General features: G+C 37.2%; 1 protein-coding gene across 1 annotated transcript in view; it reads right to left on the bottom strand.

Annotated features, from left to right (window-relative positions):
- Ostn (osteocrin) overlaps window positions 1–13287 on the bottom strand; it is a 37150-nt gene extending 23863 nt beyond the window's left edge. The window contains exons 1-2 of the mRNA XM_006985091.4: window positions 13133–13287; window positions 2223–2321 (exon numbers count right to left, since the gene is read on the bottom strand). Coding sequence (XP_006985153.1) covers window positions 2223–2321 — 99 coding nt within the window. The 5' untranslated portion in view covers window positions 13133–13287. The remainder of the gene's footprint in view (window positions 1–2222; window positions 2322–13132) is intronic.
- Between the last annotated feature and the right edge of the window lie 770 nt (window positions 13288–14057).

The raw sequence follows: 14057 nt of genomic DNA, 5'->3' as shown, positions 1-14057 counted from the left end.
TGAGCATCATTAACATGCTGTTAACCCTTAAAATTGAAATTAATTTTAATAATTTCTTATTGTAGATACCCTTGGTGCTGTTTATTTCCTCATGAGTTATCCAAAATAATAGGGTCACGGAGAGACTCAACTCCATAAGTGACAACTGATAAACTTTACTTTGGTTGCCTTGGAATAAAAAAGGATTATCAGTCAAAAGGCCAGCCAGACGACCCCTATTCAAGTAATTAACCACTGATGCCACAGAGGTGATTGGAGGAAGCTGTATGACCGTGGGAGCTGCTTGATGATGATGATCAGAAGCTGGGCTGAAATTTCCCTGCAATTATTTCTATTCAGGCCAGGAAAGTGGCCTAGCAGAAAGACTGTTGTAGCTGGTATAAAACTAGTAATGCCATGATTAGTGTAAACATGCCTTCATTTGCATGAAGATTTGCCGTAAATGGGCTGCATTTCTGGCTGTACAAGCAGGTAGCTCAGCGCACTGAGCTCATTTGGTAAGCTAGCCAATAGGCATGCATACTCCTGTGGCGTCTCCTCCTCGACCCATAGCAACATAAGGCTCAATGCAAAGCTTCTTCTCTCCAGCCTGATTTTGCTGTTATACAGGCAAGGCGGAGCTTCAGAAGCGGCTGGCTGACAGTTTCAGCAAGAGAAAAGCCAGGCTCTGGCAGCAGAGGGACAGCAGAGAGAGCGGCAGCAGAGGCACAGGGCGATGGCAGTTAGCTTCTCTGCAGTGGCAGCTGTGACAACAGCCACAGCAAACATGACTGGAAAGTTCTCCAACTGGAGAGCATCCAAGGCAGACACAAAACAAATGGCAGAAGTAAAGAGAAGGTGGGCGCGCGGTGGCGGTAGCGCATGCCTTTAATCCCAGGACTCGGGAGGCAGAGCCAGGCGGATCTCTGTGAGTTCGAGGCCAGACTGAGCTAGAGGGCGAGTTCCAGGAAAGGCGCCAAAGCTACACAGAGAAACCCTGTCTCAAAAAACAGACAAACAAAAAAAAGCAGAACGAGAGAGAGGGGGGGAGGAGAGGGAGAGAGGGGGAGAGAGAGGGAGCCAAGGCTGAAGGACAGAGAATTCGAAATAGCCAGAAAAGTAAAACTGGAGTCACCGGAATCACACCAGAGACATTTTGCAGGCCTTAAAGACCAAAGATTTCAGACACTTTAGAACCAGGAATTGTACCACTAGTCAAGGGCTGGGGATTCTGAACATCTTTGGGATGCACTGGGGCTGTAACACTTGCCACCTTAAGGAAAACATCCTAGCAGCTGTGACCTGCAAGGATGTTGGAACACAAGGGTCAGTCACCACTACCCTGGCCAGCTGCCTCTGCTACTGTCAGAAGCCAGCGGTCACAACCTGCACAGCATGGGAAAAGCTTCTCCTTGGAAGAACAAAAGGTCGTATTCTGACAAATGGGAATTAAGACATGTGAAAAGTGTTTTTATTCTACCAACTAATACAACATAAAAACTAGAGTTTTGTTTCCTATTGTAGTGAATGGTTTGGCCAAAACTACATAAAATTTGGCATGCCACCAACTTCACGATAACATTAAAACATGTTTGTAATAATAATAAATTAATTTTTAATGCTTTTTATTGTTTGAGGAATACAGATCTTACTATTTCAAACTTTTGAAGGTATCTAGTTAAGTCACATGATCTGAATTCTCTGAACTCAATAGTTATCATCATTTATATATTTAAAGTTTGTAACCTTGAATATCATTGGCGATGAGAGTAAGGTAACAGAAAAATGTTTATCTTTTTTTTTATTTTGTGTTCTTAAGACATTTCTTTGTTTGCTGTATCTTCTGGCTGAAGTAAAAACAGCTTATGTCTGTTAAAATATAAATATGACCATGTGTGCCTGTGTGAGTCTACAAGAGCGTGCGTGCGTGCGTGCGTGCGTGCGTGCGTGTGTATGTGTAGACCATAGGCTGGCATCAAGTATTTTTCTTTACCTTATTTTTTTAAGATGGGGGTTCTAGCTGAATCTGGAGCTCACTGATCAGGCTAGGCAGGCTAGCTTAAGCCCTAGAAGTTCTGTTTTCCCATTCCCAGCGTTGGAAGCATGGTGTCTGTTGCTTCAGCCAGCTTGCCTATGGATGCTGGGGATCTGAATTCAGATCCTCGTGCTTACTTGGCTAGAGTCTTACAGTTGAGTCATCTCCTTCGCCCTTGTATGTGACATCCTAAGTGGATTTCCATTACCTCTGTTGCTACGTCCACGGAGAATGCCTTTCCTGAGCTCCACAGCATCACAATCACTGCCAGGATGAAGTGTGCTCTCGCCAATCTCCGGTCCAGCATCTAGGCTCAGACACATCAGGGCTGATATTAATTAGTTAGAAATATAAAGGCAGAAAACAGAAGCTAAGGAGAAAGAAGCTTGTTAGAAGTGAAGCCATTCATGGCTATGTGCTGCAATGCATGCCTACCAACCTAAATAATGCCTACTAAAATCTGTCAGTCTCCTGTAATGAAGTGTCTAAAGGCTTCATTTCCATGAAAACATACATTGTATTTATATAAATCTAAATAATAATTTAATTAAAGCTAACCAAATATCTGAGAAATCATATCAGATAGCTTTATTTTGGGGATTGGAGAGAGATTACAACTTCGTATTGACAAATGGGACAAAAGAAAACATTGGGTCTCTGAACCAAAATATATGGTACACCTGAAAGCATTTAAATTAAGAAATTTGAAAACACTACACATTCAATAAGGTCATAACTTTATATTCTTGTGTTTGATGAGGATTCCTTAAGATTCAAAATGTGAATATGCTATTTTAAGTGTTAGAATTTAATATTCTAAAATTAAAAAATTCTGTATGGTGAGATTCAACAAAACAACAAAATCAACATAACAAAATCAAGAGACAAATTGCAATATAAGAGACACCTTTCTTTCTTTCTTTCTTTCTTTCTTTCTTTCTTTCTTTCTTTCTTTCTTTCTTTCTTTCTTTCTTTCTTTCTTTCTTTCTATCTATCTTTTTTCTTCCGAGAGAGTTTCTCTGTGTAGTTTTGGTGCCTGTCCTGGATCTCGCTCTGTAGACCAGGCTGGCCTCCATCTCACAGAGATCCACCTGGCTCTGCATCCCGAGTGCTAGTATTAAAGGCGTGCACCACCACGGCCCGACTGGAGACACTTTCAATAAGTACAAATAAGAAAAAAAGCTACCAGCTGGAACATATAATTCTGATAAGTCATATATAAAAACCAGACACTCAAATAAAGGAAAATAGGCCAAAGTCATGAATGGCTATTTCATAGTCAAGAGACAACACAGTGGGAAATAAATACCCAACAGAACAAATACCATAGTATTTTATACATATCACATTAAGAAGAAATTTTAGAGAAGTATTTGGAAACAAAATTACAGAAGTCTTGGTGAAGTGGGGACTGGATACAGTTGTTTGAGGAAACCTGGGCATGGAAGACGAGAAGAAAACAGTCATGTTCTAACAGCTGTATCTTTATCACACTTCTAGGTGTATAACCTTGAGAAAATTCTACATGCTAGTGAGGACACAGCTCTTGGAAAGTTCATCACCTCACTAGTTTTATTAGCAAATATTTAGAATCAGTTTTAAGAGAAGATAACTGGATTAACTCAGACATTCAAACGATGGGCTTAGAGTAAATGACTTAGATTCATATTTACTATTGAAACAGATGACTTTAGTGTTTATCTCTGGATGTGGATTTCAAAGAAATTCTTTTGGGTAGATAAGGAAATATAAAATATATACATGGCATAAAACATATATGTGTGTGTATGTATGTATGTATTTATATAGTGTGTGTGTATCTCAGTAGAACTTGATTCTTGATTTCTTAATTATGGTTGCCTCTGAGAAGGCGGAAAGAGAGGGAAAATGAATAAGATTTGGAAGAAACATAAGGAAATAATTTTTCAGAAAGCAAACACACAAGAGTATACTATCTTTATTAATTCTGAATACTAAGCAGGACAACATCATTTACAAATTTCAGAGCTTTTATATTAAAAGCACTATGCTGATAATTATGACTCATCCCTGATTCCATTAGGTTTGTTTCCTGTGGGTTTGACATGACCATCTTAAAATACTGCATAGTGAAGAAAGAGGCATTGCCCATTGAGGGAAGACGACAGGCTTGGAAGTTAATTTCCTTATAAACTATCTCTCAGAACATGCTCTGGCACAAAGAGAAAGGGACTTTGAATTTTGAAGAATGGGTTTTGAGTCTCACTTTGCTTTATTATTGCTGTGACCTTGAACAGGGATTATTTAACTCTCTTGAGCTTCAATTTTCCTATGTATGAGGTGAGAAGTAATTTCCTCATCAAAAGAGTTCCAGGAGGATGGAGTTGATTCACCCATAATGCATTATCTCATGCACTATTTATTTTTTGCACATGGAGGAACATCTATGTGGCATTATTCAATGTATATTTAGTACCTGCATATGTATTAATGTGTCCCCTAACTTTATACTTCCTTATTATTGCTGTAAAACTTAACTGTAGATTTTAGTAATTTGTGTTATATGCTACAACATGTATAGCAATTTTGCATAGGCAGAGTAACATCTCTATTATATGTGTTGGTTAAGATTTTAAAATGGAGAAAAATATCTCCACCACATCTACAACATTTGTTTTATCAAATGTAATAAAATTTGGCTTAAACTATTTGTTCATTATGACATTAATTACTCTGTTTTAGAGTCTGGTTACTAATATCAGTCACTAGCTCCTTGTCTGTATTCTACGATCTCTTGAAAAGAAGCAGTAATTTTTGTGTTCTCTGTTTGCTAAGTTGGTGTTGAGTTGAGATTTTCAGTGAGTATTGGAAAATGATAAATAAGATTATATTTTCAAATATAGAAAACAGATATTTTGAGAGAAGACAGTAGTGATCATTTGATTAAAATATCGACCAAAACTGTGTTAGCTTTTCCTTTAGAAAATCAGGCATTCTTTGTCCATATTTTTTTCTAATGATTCTGCTGATGCTTCTTTTACATTCATCTATACACAGGAAGACATTTTAAAAGCATAGCTGTATTTAAAAAATAATCTCATATTTCTTATATATCTACTTTTTAAAGTAACACTTTCGTTTAATCAAAGGTAAATTACAATTGTGATGTTCACCTTCCTTCATTTTTATTATGCTAAAAATAGTTTTTCCAAGTGCCAAATTGCCCTGTTTTACAAGTCTTTCCATGTGGATTTTCTTTAACTATTTTTACAAACATCTTACTAACCAAAGTTCCCTTCATGCCCACAGGCTTGTAAATGTAACAGAATGATGGCATTGGTAACACTGATGATGACTTCTGACACATGTATTTTGGAGCTTGGGTGTATATAGAAAAAACAGTTTTAATGTATCCTCTAACAGATGACCACATCCTGATCATTTGGATAGGGAGGTGTAAAAATAAACGCTGAGTTTAAATACATGTATTCAATGTCTTAAAGCTACGCTTGTACCCAATAAACCAACAAGCTGAGTTTCTAAATATGGTACCTTGTACACTAATATAAACAAGCACTCTGGCACCTGCCAAACAAGAGACATTTGATTAACTCATTGAAACTCGATTGCTACAAAATTAGAAACAGGGGAAATTATAGGGAGGACAGGAAAAGACCAGGTTTAGCCTCATTTCTCTATTTTGTTGATAGTGAATAAATATAACCCATGATTTAAAAATCTCCTAGGACCCAAGTGCTCTCTAAATCACAGAAGGAACCCTTAAAGAACATTCTTGGACTATATGAATTCACCAAAGCAGAAGTGCTTGCAAATTAAAAACAAAATCTAACACATTAAATTTTTCTTTCTTTTCTTTAAAGACATATAGCCAAGGTAGACTTGGACTCATAATTCTTCTGGTTGAGCCTCCCAAGTGCCAGGATTATGGGTGGAAAACACGCTAGCTTCCTCATTTTAACTGAGCTGCTTTTGAGTTATATTCCTTGGAGTAATAGAATTTCAAAACAGACAGAGGGCTTGGAATCATCCTTCCAAGATTTTGTATGTATTTTATTTGCAAGCAATAGGGCTATTCCATTTTATATACTATATTTTAGTATTCCTACATACTATTTATTATAATAAAAATTGTATAGTATATACTCCATGTTTTATGTTATATATTGTAATTGGGCTATTTAATACATCCAGATAAATAAACATTTCACGTTTTGAAATATCTGAAGCTGTGTTTTAGACTTTCCACATGTGACATCTTATATCTGGAAAGGACCCTCCAACCCAAGGCTGGAGTAGTAGAGCATGCGTAGATCCATATGGAGAGATACTAAGTGTTGTCATTCACAGTGGAGAAACAATACATATTATTCATTCTTTAAAACACAATGAACAGTGGAAGTCCGGCAGTGCCAAACTTGTCTTAATTTTGTTTGAACCCATTAAGAGGCAATTGATGTGAAGAAAGGCATTTCCATTTTATGAGTCAGTGAACAAAATCAGCAAAAGTTGCAGGGTAGGGAGCAAAAAGAAGGGCAATGGGGGAGGGGGAGCGGCCAGTCCATCATCTTCATGTTATAATGACTTGTAATGAAACGTTCTGTAAAATAGAGTAGCAAACGGGGAAGCCAAGGGAGCTGATGGCTAATCTGATGCACTTTTGAACTAATAAGACTCTTAAAATATCAGTGTTTGAAGGCCAATGTTGAAGTCAGCTCTTCTGGTGATTAAAGTTCTCTTCAGTTTCAAACTTTGTAATAATCAACTAACTTTCGGAGAGTTGGCCTAAACATTAAAAATTCACAAATGTACTAATTTTGTGGGTGAATTTTAGTATCATCTGGATTTTTTTTTCCAAGACAGGGTTTCTTTGTTTAGTCCTTGCTGTCTTGTCCTAAAACTGACTCTGCAGACCAGGCTAGCCTTGAACACAGAGATCTCCCTGCCTCTGCCTCCTGAATGCTAGGATTAAAGGTATGTGCCACCACTGCTCGCTGCATCTAGAAAATTTTAATTATATCTAATAACTAGATTGGAAACATTTAAACCAGAATCTATCTACTTTCAACAAGAATGAATTAAAAATTGAATAAAATCAGTTAAAGATAAAGGACTTAACTGGTTCAACTTACACCTTTTCTTAACCTCTTTCCACTGTGACAGATGACAAGCATTTACGAGGCTTAACATTTAGCCAATAAACACTAGCTCTGACCCCATGTGATGGCCAGTTGTGCCTTCCAACTCAACTGCTAATAGTTTTCTTCATCTGGAATGGCAGACACTCCTCAGGTAAAATGTGAGTGAGTACCACCCTAACATCACAGTATCATTTTTGTCTTCCTCCTTTCTTCTCTGCCATGCCACAGTCTTGCTAGGAGAGAACAATCCAGCAGCAGGAGAGAGCAGAGTGACAGCGGCTCTTCGTTCAGAAAGTGAGCCTAACAGGGACAGTGATTAACACAAAGTCCGGGGCTCATCGCAACAGTCAGAGGGGATGCTGAATCATGAAGATCAGGTTCATTGTGACTCTGCTGCTACCTAACAATGTGGTTTTGGGCAAATCTTACCCTCTCTATATCAAGGGAAATGGTTAGAGTAACTGACCTCTGATGTTGTTTACTCTCTCTCTCTTTTGAAGCCACTGAGTGACAATGGCTGTGTGTGTGTGTGTGTGTGTAAGCACAAACACTGATGATAGTGTTGATGTAGCTAAGGACACCTTGCACTGGTCCTTACAGCACCTGGGAATGAACAAGAGTGCTGGCCATGATATATACTCTTCCCTGTGATTTTAAGTATTTCTAGCTGAAAAGGTGCTCCAAATGTGATTTTAAGACATTACTTATATTGTGAATAATTAATTGATTAATTTTAGAAGGCTGAAGATAGAACCTAGAACCTGATGTAGGACTGGGATTCTTTTTACCACTGAGCTATACCCCAGCCAATGAGATTCTGTTCTTAAAATGCATTTTAAGTTTAGAAAAAAAAAATGTTATCCTTTAAGATGGACATTCTACCAGGTGCAAGACTCAATATGATGTAGATGTAGTAATTTTAAATGTAAGGAAGGGTTGATGAGATGTGCTATATCTATTTTTTTTTCAAACTATGGAGCTGTATATGTAGCTCAGTTTGTGAGGTGCTTGCCTAGCATACATGAAGTCCTATGTTCAATGCTCAGCACAACATATACTGGCCATGGTGGTTTGAGCCTGTACTTTCAACCTGGAATGCATTAAATATTATTAAACAGCAAACATAGAAACAAAAAATTGTTTATTTGTGAATTTATTTATTTTCCTCCTTTTGGATCAAGGATAAATCTCTCGATTCATCCTCTCACAGCTTTAACACAAAAATAGCTGGAATGAGTTCCAGGTTCCATGGCATTAAAATGACAGCTGCTTTGCTGGGTTCTGAGAGGAAAGAACAGTATGAGGAGTCATTTGATTGGCATTTCAGTTACAGCCTTACAGGCTTTAAAGAGGAAAGGAGAGTATGATGCTTCATTTCTTTTCAGAGGCAAATTTTTAGATCCATGCCACTTTTGAAGTGTTGACTGGATAACCCCCTATGTTTAGGAAATAGTCTGTAAAAATAGAACAATAGAATTCCCTCAGAAATCCTTAACCTTAGTGGATAGGGACTTACTTGCTCCAATAATTAAGAGGGTTTCTATTAGAAATTTTAAGGCATTTGAATCTGCCACAAATAACCCCTCTACCCTAAAGTGTACATGTACTTTTTATATAATATTTTTCCAAAAACTTGCTAATGAATTAATAGATAATTTAAAAGTAAAACCCAGCAATAAGTTCACCAACACCAGATAGCTGTTTCTGCGATGCTGTGTCACACCTTTTACTCCATGTTGTAGATGTGGTTCTGAAAAGTTCAAATTGAGACTGCAAATGAATAATTTGAAAAGCATATTTGAAAATTAAAACACCAGGATGTATTCTCTCTCACCCTCATTGTTCAGTTGGAAAGAGGACTTTTCCAGAGCAGAGGAGCCAGAGGAGAAAGGGCCAGAGCAGCAGCCCCCATCTTCAGATAGTTTCGTGCTTTCAAGTGTAACCTAATTGTATAATAGGAAAACACTCTTCAATCTCCAAAATAAATTTCAACTACAGGGAGGTCTTTATGGAAGCATTTTAAAATGACTTCCCCGGAGTGCTACAATTTCGGAAGAATGGTAATTTGCTAGTATGTAGTTATCAACTGATTTTCTTTAATTGGACACAATTTTCATCTACTGTTAGTTTCCAATTTGGGAACAATAAAACTTGTATTAAATGCCTCAGAAATTTAAAAAAAAAAACTTCTCAGCTGTAATCTTTTTAAAGAAATGAAGAAAGCAGAAGCTTACAATACCACTCTAAAGAATGATTTTATTAACAACAACAACAACAAAAAATTTGGCTGTGTCTGTGAGGTCCTCAAGGGCAGGAACTGTGTTTTGTTGACCAGTCCATGTTTGTACATTGCAAAATGCCCAGCAGTCAACAGTATGTGTTTAATAAAGCAGCCATAGCTGTTGGTAGGGAAGCATGAATGCACAGCAGATATTAATAACCAAGTTGAAATGATATGAATAATGATATGAGTATCAATAAACTAAGTTAGGTTACAGGAAAAGACAGACAACTTTTTGCACTAACAATAAAGTTTGATTGAATCCATGTTAGAGTCCAGTCATATTTGTTACCACTCCACATTCTCATCCCTATAAAGCACACCATAATCCCCAATAATCACCCCTTTACCTAGCTTAAGACATCGTATTAGATTCTAACTTGATAGTTAGACCTCTGGATAGCTAAACATTGATGTAAAACAATGCTACTTACAATCAGAAAAAGTCCTTTAGCCTGTGATTGTAGCTGAATCTTCTAAGGAATTTAATTTGTTTAATTCTGATACTCACCAATGGAACAATATAGAACCTTTGACACCATGGATAAATAAAAAGCTGAGAGAGTTGCATATTAACATGTGGGTTTGATGCGTCAGAAATATAGAAGAAGTTGGATAAGTAAAGTTAAATATTAGACATGTAAGCTTCAGGATGAAGTAGTCTATTCCTACTCCATTCTGGGTCCTCCCTCTACCTATATAACATTTAATATTAATCTTACCTTTAAGTGACATAAAATTCGCCAATATAATCAATAAAAATACTCTCTAAAGTGTACATAAAAAGAATATGAATTTTATGCTACTTAGCAACAGGGTGCATTCATTAATCATATTTGTATGTTAGGAATGAAGGATATAGAAATGGACTCCTGCCCAACCCATGCTGCCTACTTGCTCTGCCCACAGAAACATGGTATAGTAGTAGAAATGAAAATACAATAATGAAAATGATATCAAATGCTGAAAGACAGAGAATTCACCTTTCCCTTGAATGAGCTTGCTGATTGGTTAGCCAATACAGAGCAGGCAGCCCTAGCATCATATGCACACAAACAATAGTAATGAACTCAGCAGATTATATTTATATTGATGTGTCTATTTATATACATGCAATGGTAATGATCAAAGAAAACTAGGTCATCAATTTTAAGAGAAAGGGTAGAGGTGTAGAGGGTTAGCGGGGGGAAGGAAAGAAAGACAGAAAATGATATAATTATATTTTGATTGAAAATATATTAAATTAAAAAGGAAGAGTGGAATCAAAGTCACTATTTCCAAGTAGCAGTCACTGTAACACTTGATGCACTATTTTTTACTTTCAGCTGTACTATTTCCGTGAAATTATTAGCATCCAGTTCTAGATAATACCCTCCTGGGCAGAATACGAAGGGAAGAAACCTCATTTTGCACACAAGGCATAATTATTCTTCCAGCTCCAACCATATCAATCAAAGCGAATTTTTAATACTGTTTTTTAAAGCAGAATTTTCATGTAGTCAGGGCCTTAAGTTTCATAGGAATATGGAATCCTAGAAAAAGGAGAGGGAAATATTAGAAGGCCTTGAATTTAACGATCAATGGCTAGGAAAATGAGGCTTGGAGAGAACGAAATGAACTTGATCCTAGTGGAGATAAGTAATGCCTGTGTGAGCAGGGGAAGGGAAGGCAGGGCACTGTTGGTGGAGGAGGGAAGGGAAGACGGGGCAGTGTTGGTGGAGGGAAGGGCATCTTGGCTCTAAGGCTTGTGTTCCTGGGATAACTGGGAGGAAGAAAGGGCAATACTGAGCAAAAACCAGTTCAAAGGAATGAGCAGCTGCTGTCAAGCAATGCCCATCACTGCTCTGGAGTGCATCCCTGGATTTATTTGGAGCAGGGGATGGGGAGTGTGTCATCTGAAGACTGACTTACATGGAAGCAACTGTCCAGCTTGTGTTCTCCTTACAGGGTGGCCCAGGGTTAGGAGGGGACTCCTACTCCCTGATGGCATCTCTACAGACTTCATTTTTTACTATGGAAAGCCCCAGAGAACTGGAATGCGTCAGAGAATTGTTGGGTGGGACTGGTGTTAGAAGTCCAGTGTCCAGAATCTAAGGTTTGTGTTCCTTTGGCTGCACCAATAAATCAAAGTAAGAATTGACTAAAGGTATGTAGGAACACAGTAGGTGAAATATCAGCAGAAGTTAAATTATATCATGCCTAAAGATTAGCCTCAAGATTTTGTGGTATTGACTTTTATTCTCTAATGTGGGCAAAGTGACTAGTAAAGGAGCTTCCTGGTCTTTCTGTCATCCCATGTTCTTGCGACTTGTATTTATTTTGTCTGTTCAATAACAAAATATCACCATGTCCTAGTTTATGCTCAAGGCTTACCTGAAGTTTATAGAAAAAAACCAGAACAGAACCAGAATGATACTTTTGATTTATCTTCTTTTGAGACAAACCCAATTCATCTAAGTTGATTCAACAAATACCAAAATCATTTAGAATATTTGAACAAGAAATAAAAATAAATAATATCCCAGAAGTTCCTATATCTAGTCACACAAAGATGGCTTTTCCTCTGCTGCTCATAATTCATTTTATAACAATCCTTTGAAACATAGTGAAATAAAAAGGAGGGAGCAAATGCTGAACTTCAATCCTTTAACTGCTTGTACAAAGCTATAGGGCAATTAAGTTGCAGGGGAGACTGGAAATCTCTGCAGACACTCTTCTTGGAGAGAGTTCCTCAAGAGTTTGTAGAATTGTACCAAAGTAAAGAGAGAGTACAGAATGCACTGTTGATTTGGGGGTAGAGCATCATAGATGATTCTGTTAATTCAGTAACTATATGGACATTTAAATTGTCATAATCTGTCTCTAGAAGGATGTACCAGAAACATAGTCATCATATCTCTAAAAAAAAATAACAGTTTATCCCTACACCTATATAAACTACTCATATGAGTCAGAGGAAGAGTATTTTTCTAACTGTTAGAGCTCAATTTATTGAATATGTACTTATGTTTTACTTTAGAGATCAAAATCTGAGGCATAATTTTTAATGTGCTCTCAATGAGAGCACAAAAATATAGATTAGACTGTTAATACAATTCAGTCAGTATAAGAACATTTCAAATACTGAATAATAATATTTGTATAAGTCTACTGTAACTTTGTTGCTATTATTATATTTAATTTTTCTAGTAAGAAAAACAGGATGCTTCAGGATTTACAGGTATAGAATTTGATTTCTTTAGGATTGTTCTTAAGCTCTATTTTTGCTAGAAATACAGATGAAAGGAAAACCTCCTCATCTATCCAAATTATTAAAACATGACCACTTGTACATTAAAACATTTCTTGATACTGAACATATTGATGAAAGAGAAATAAAACCATGAGCATTTCTCCTGAGTTTTTTTCCATTGGTTTTGAAATGAAAACAAAACAGAAACAAAAGCAAAACAAAAAAAGACTAAATGCAGATCAATGCAAGGGTCTAACAATTATCTCCAACTAATTTGTTTTACAAAATATGCTAGGTTTTCTACTACTCATCTTTGAGAGGAAAATTTATCAGAAACCACTTCTAATTTTAGCAGAATCAAGGCATGCAAGAAATAGCTTGAAAGGGATGTGAAAATAAATGCAATAGTTAAAAGAGAAACCTAAACTCGAGATTTTTTTTTTTATCAGTTTTCACATTTAGCTTACCTTGTGAGAAGTCTGCGGAACTCCTAACTTTAGAGTCCTGTCTGCAGTTTATCCCAAACTTAGCTCTGATGGTGAGTTTCTTTCCGTGTTTTTATAGTCTCAGTTCTACTTCACTTGCTCCAACCCCTGCCGCTGCGTTTTCTTACATCAGTTCTACAGATTTTCCATGGAACATTTCCCTAGCACACACATTCTCTCTCTCTCTCTCTCTCTCTCTCTCTCTCTCTCTCTCTCTCTCTCTCTCTCTCTCTCTCTCTCTCACTCTCTCTCTCCCTCCCTCCCTTCCTTTCCCTTCCTCCCTCCCCCTCTCCTCTTTTACCCACCCTCCTCCTTGATCCCTCCCTTCTTTCCAACCCCCCCACTCCCCCCTCTCCCCCTCTCCCTCTCCTCATTTCCTTTCCACATTTGTTCTATCTATTGCTTTGATTGTGACATTTGAGTAGCTTAACTATGGAAAACTTAAGTACACACTTAGCTTCTTGTTCAGCTTCAGACGCATCATCTCTACCAGAGGTTTTAGTCCAGCTTTGAATATTAAAATTTGTATTTGGGAAATTAAATACACAAAGATTTGTAAAAGTCACCAGGGCATTTCACAGCAACATTTTAAAAGTTTTAAATCAGATATAAACTGATTTTTTGGTGTAGTTTGGGACCCTTATATAATTGACCTATTAAACAAATGATGGGTAATTTGAGCTTCAGGTGCACTGTGATGTGTCAGTGAAGCAACATGCACTTCTTAATTGACATGGCTACACTAGAAAACCTGTCACTAACAACCCTATGAATACCACACCGTGACATGTGGCTATAAATGCAGCGGTATAGACACCCTTATCTTGCTCTTGTTCTCTTTTATTTTAATTTCATTTCAACCAAAACTTTCCTTGTTCTTTCTGAAGGTTTGCTTCAGCTACATCTT

This window comes from Peromyscus maniculatus, chromosome 12 (genome assembly GCF_049852395.1).
Source record: "Peromyscus maniculatus bairdii isolate BWxNUB_F1_BW_parent chromosome 12, HU_Pman_BW_mat_3.1, whole genome shotgun sequence".
Taxonomy (NCBI): Eukaryota; Metazoa; Chordata; class Mammalia; order Rodentia; family Cricetidae; genus Peromyscus; species Peromyscus maniculatus.
This window is presented reverse-complemented; position numbering and strand designations above follow the sequence as displayed.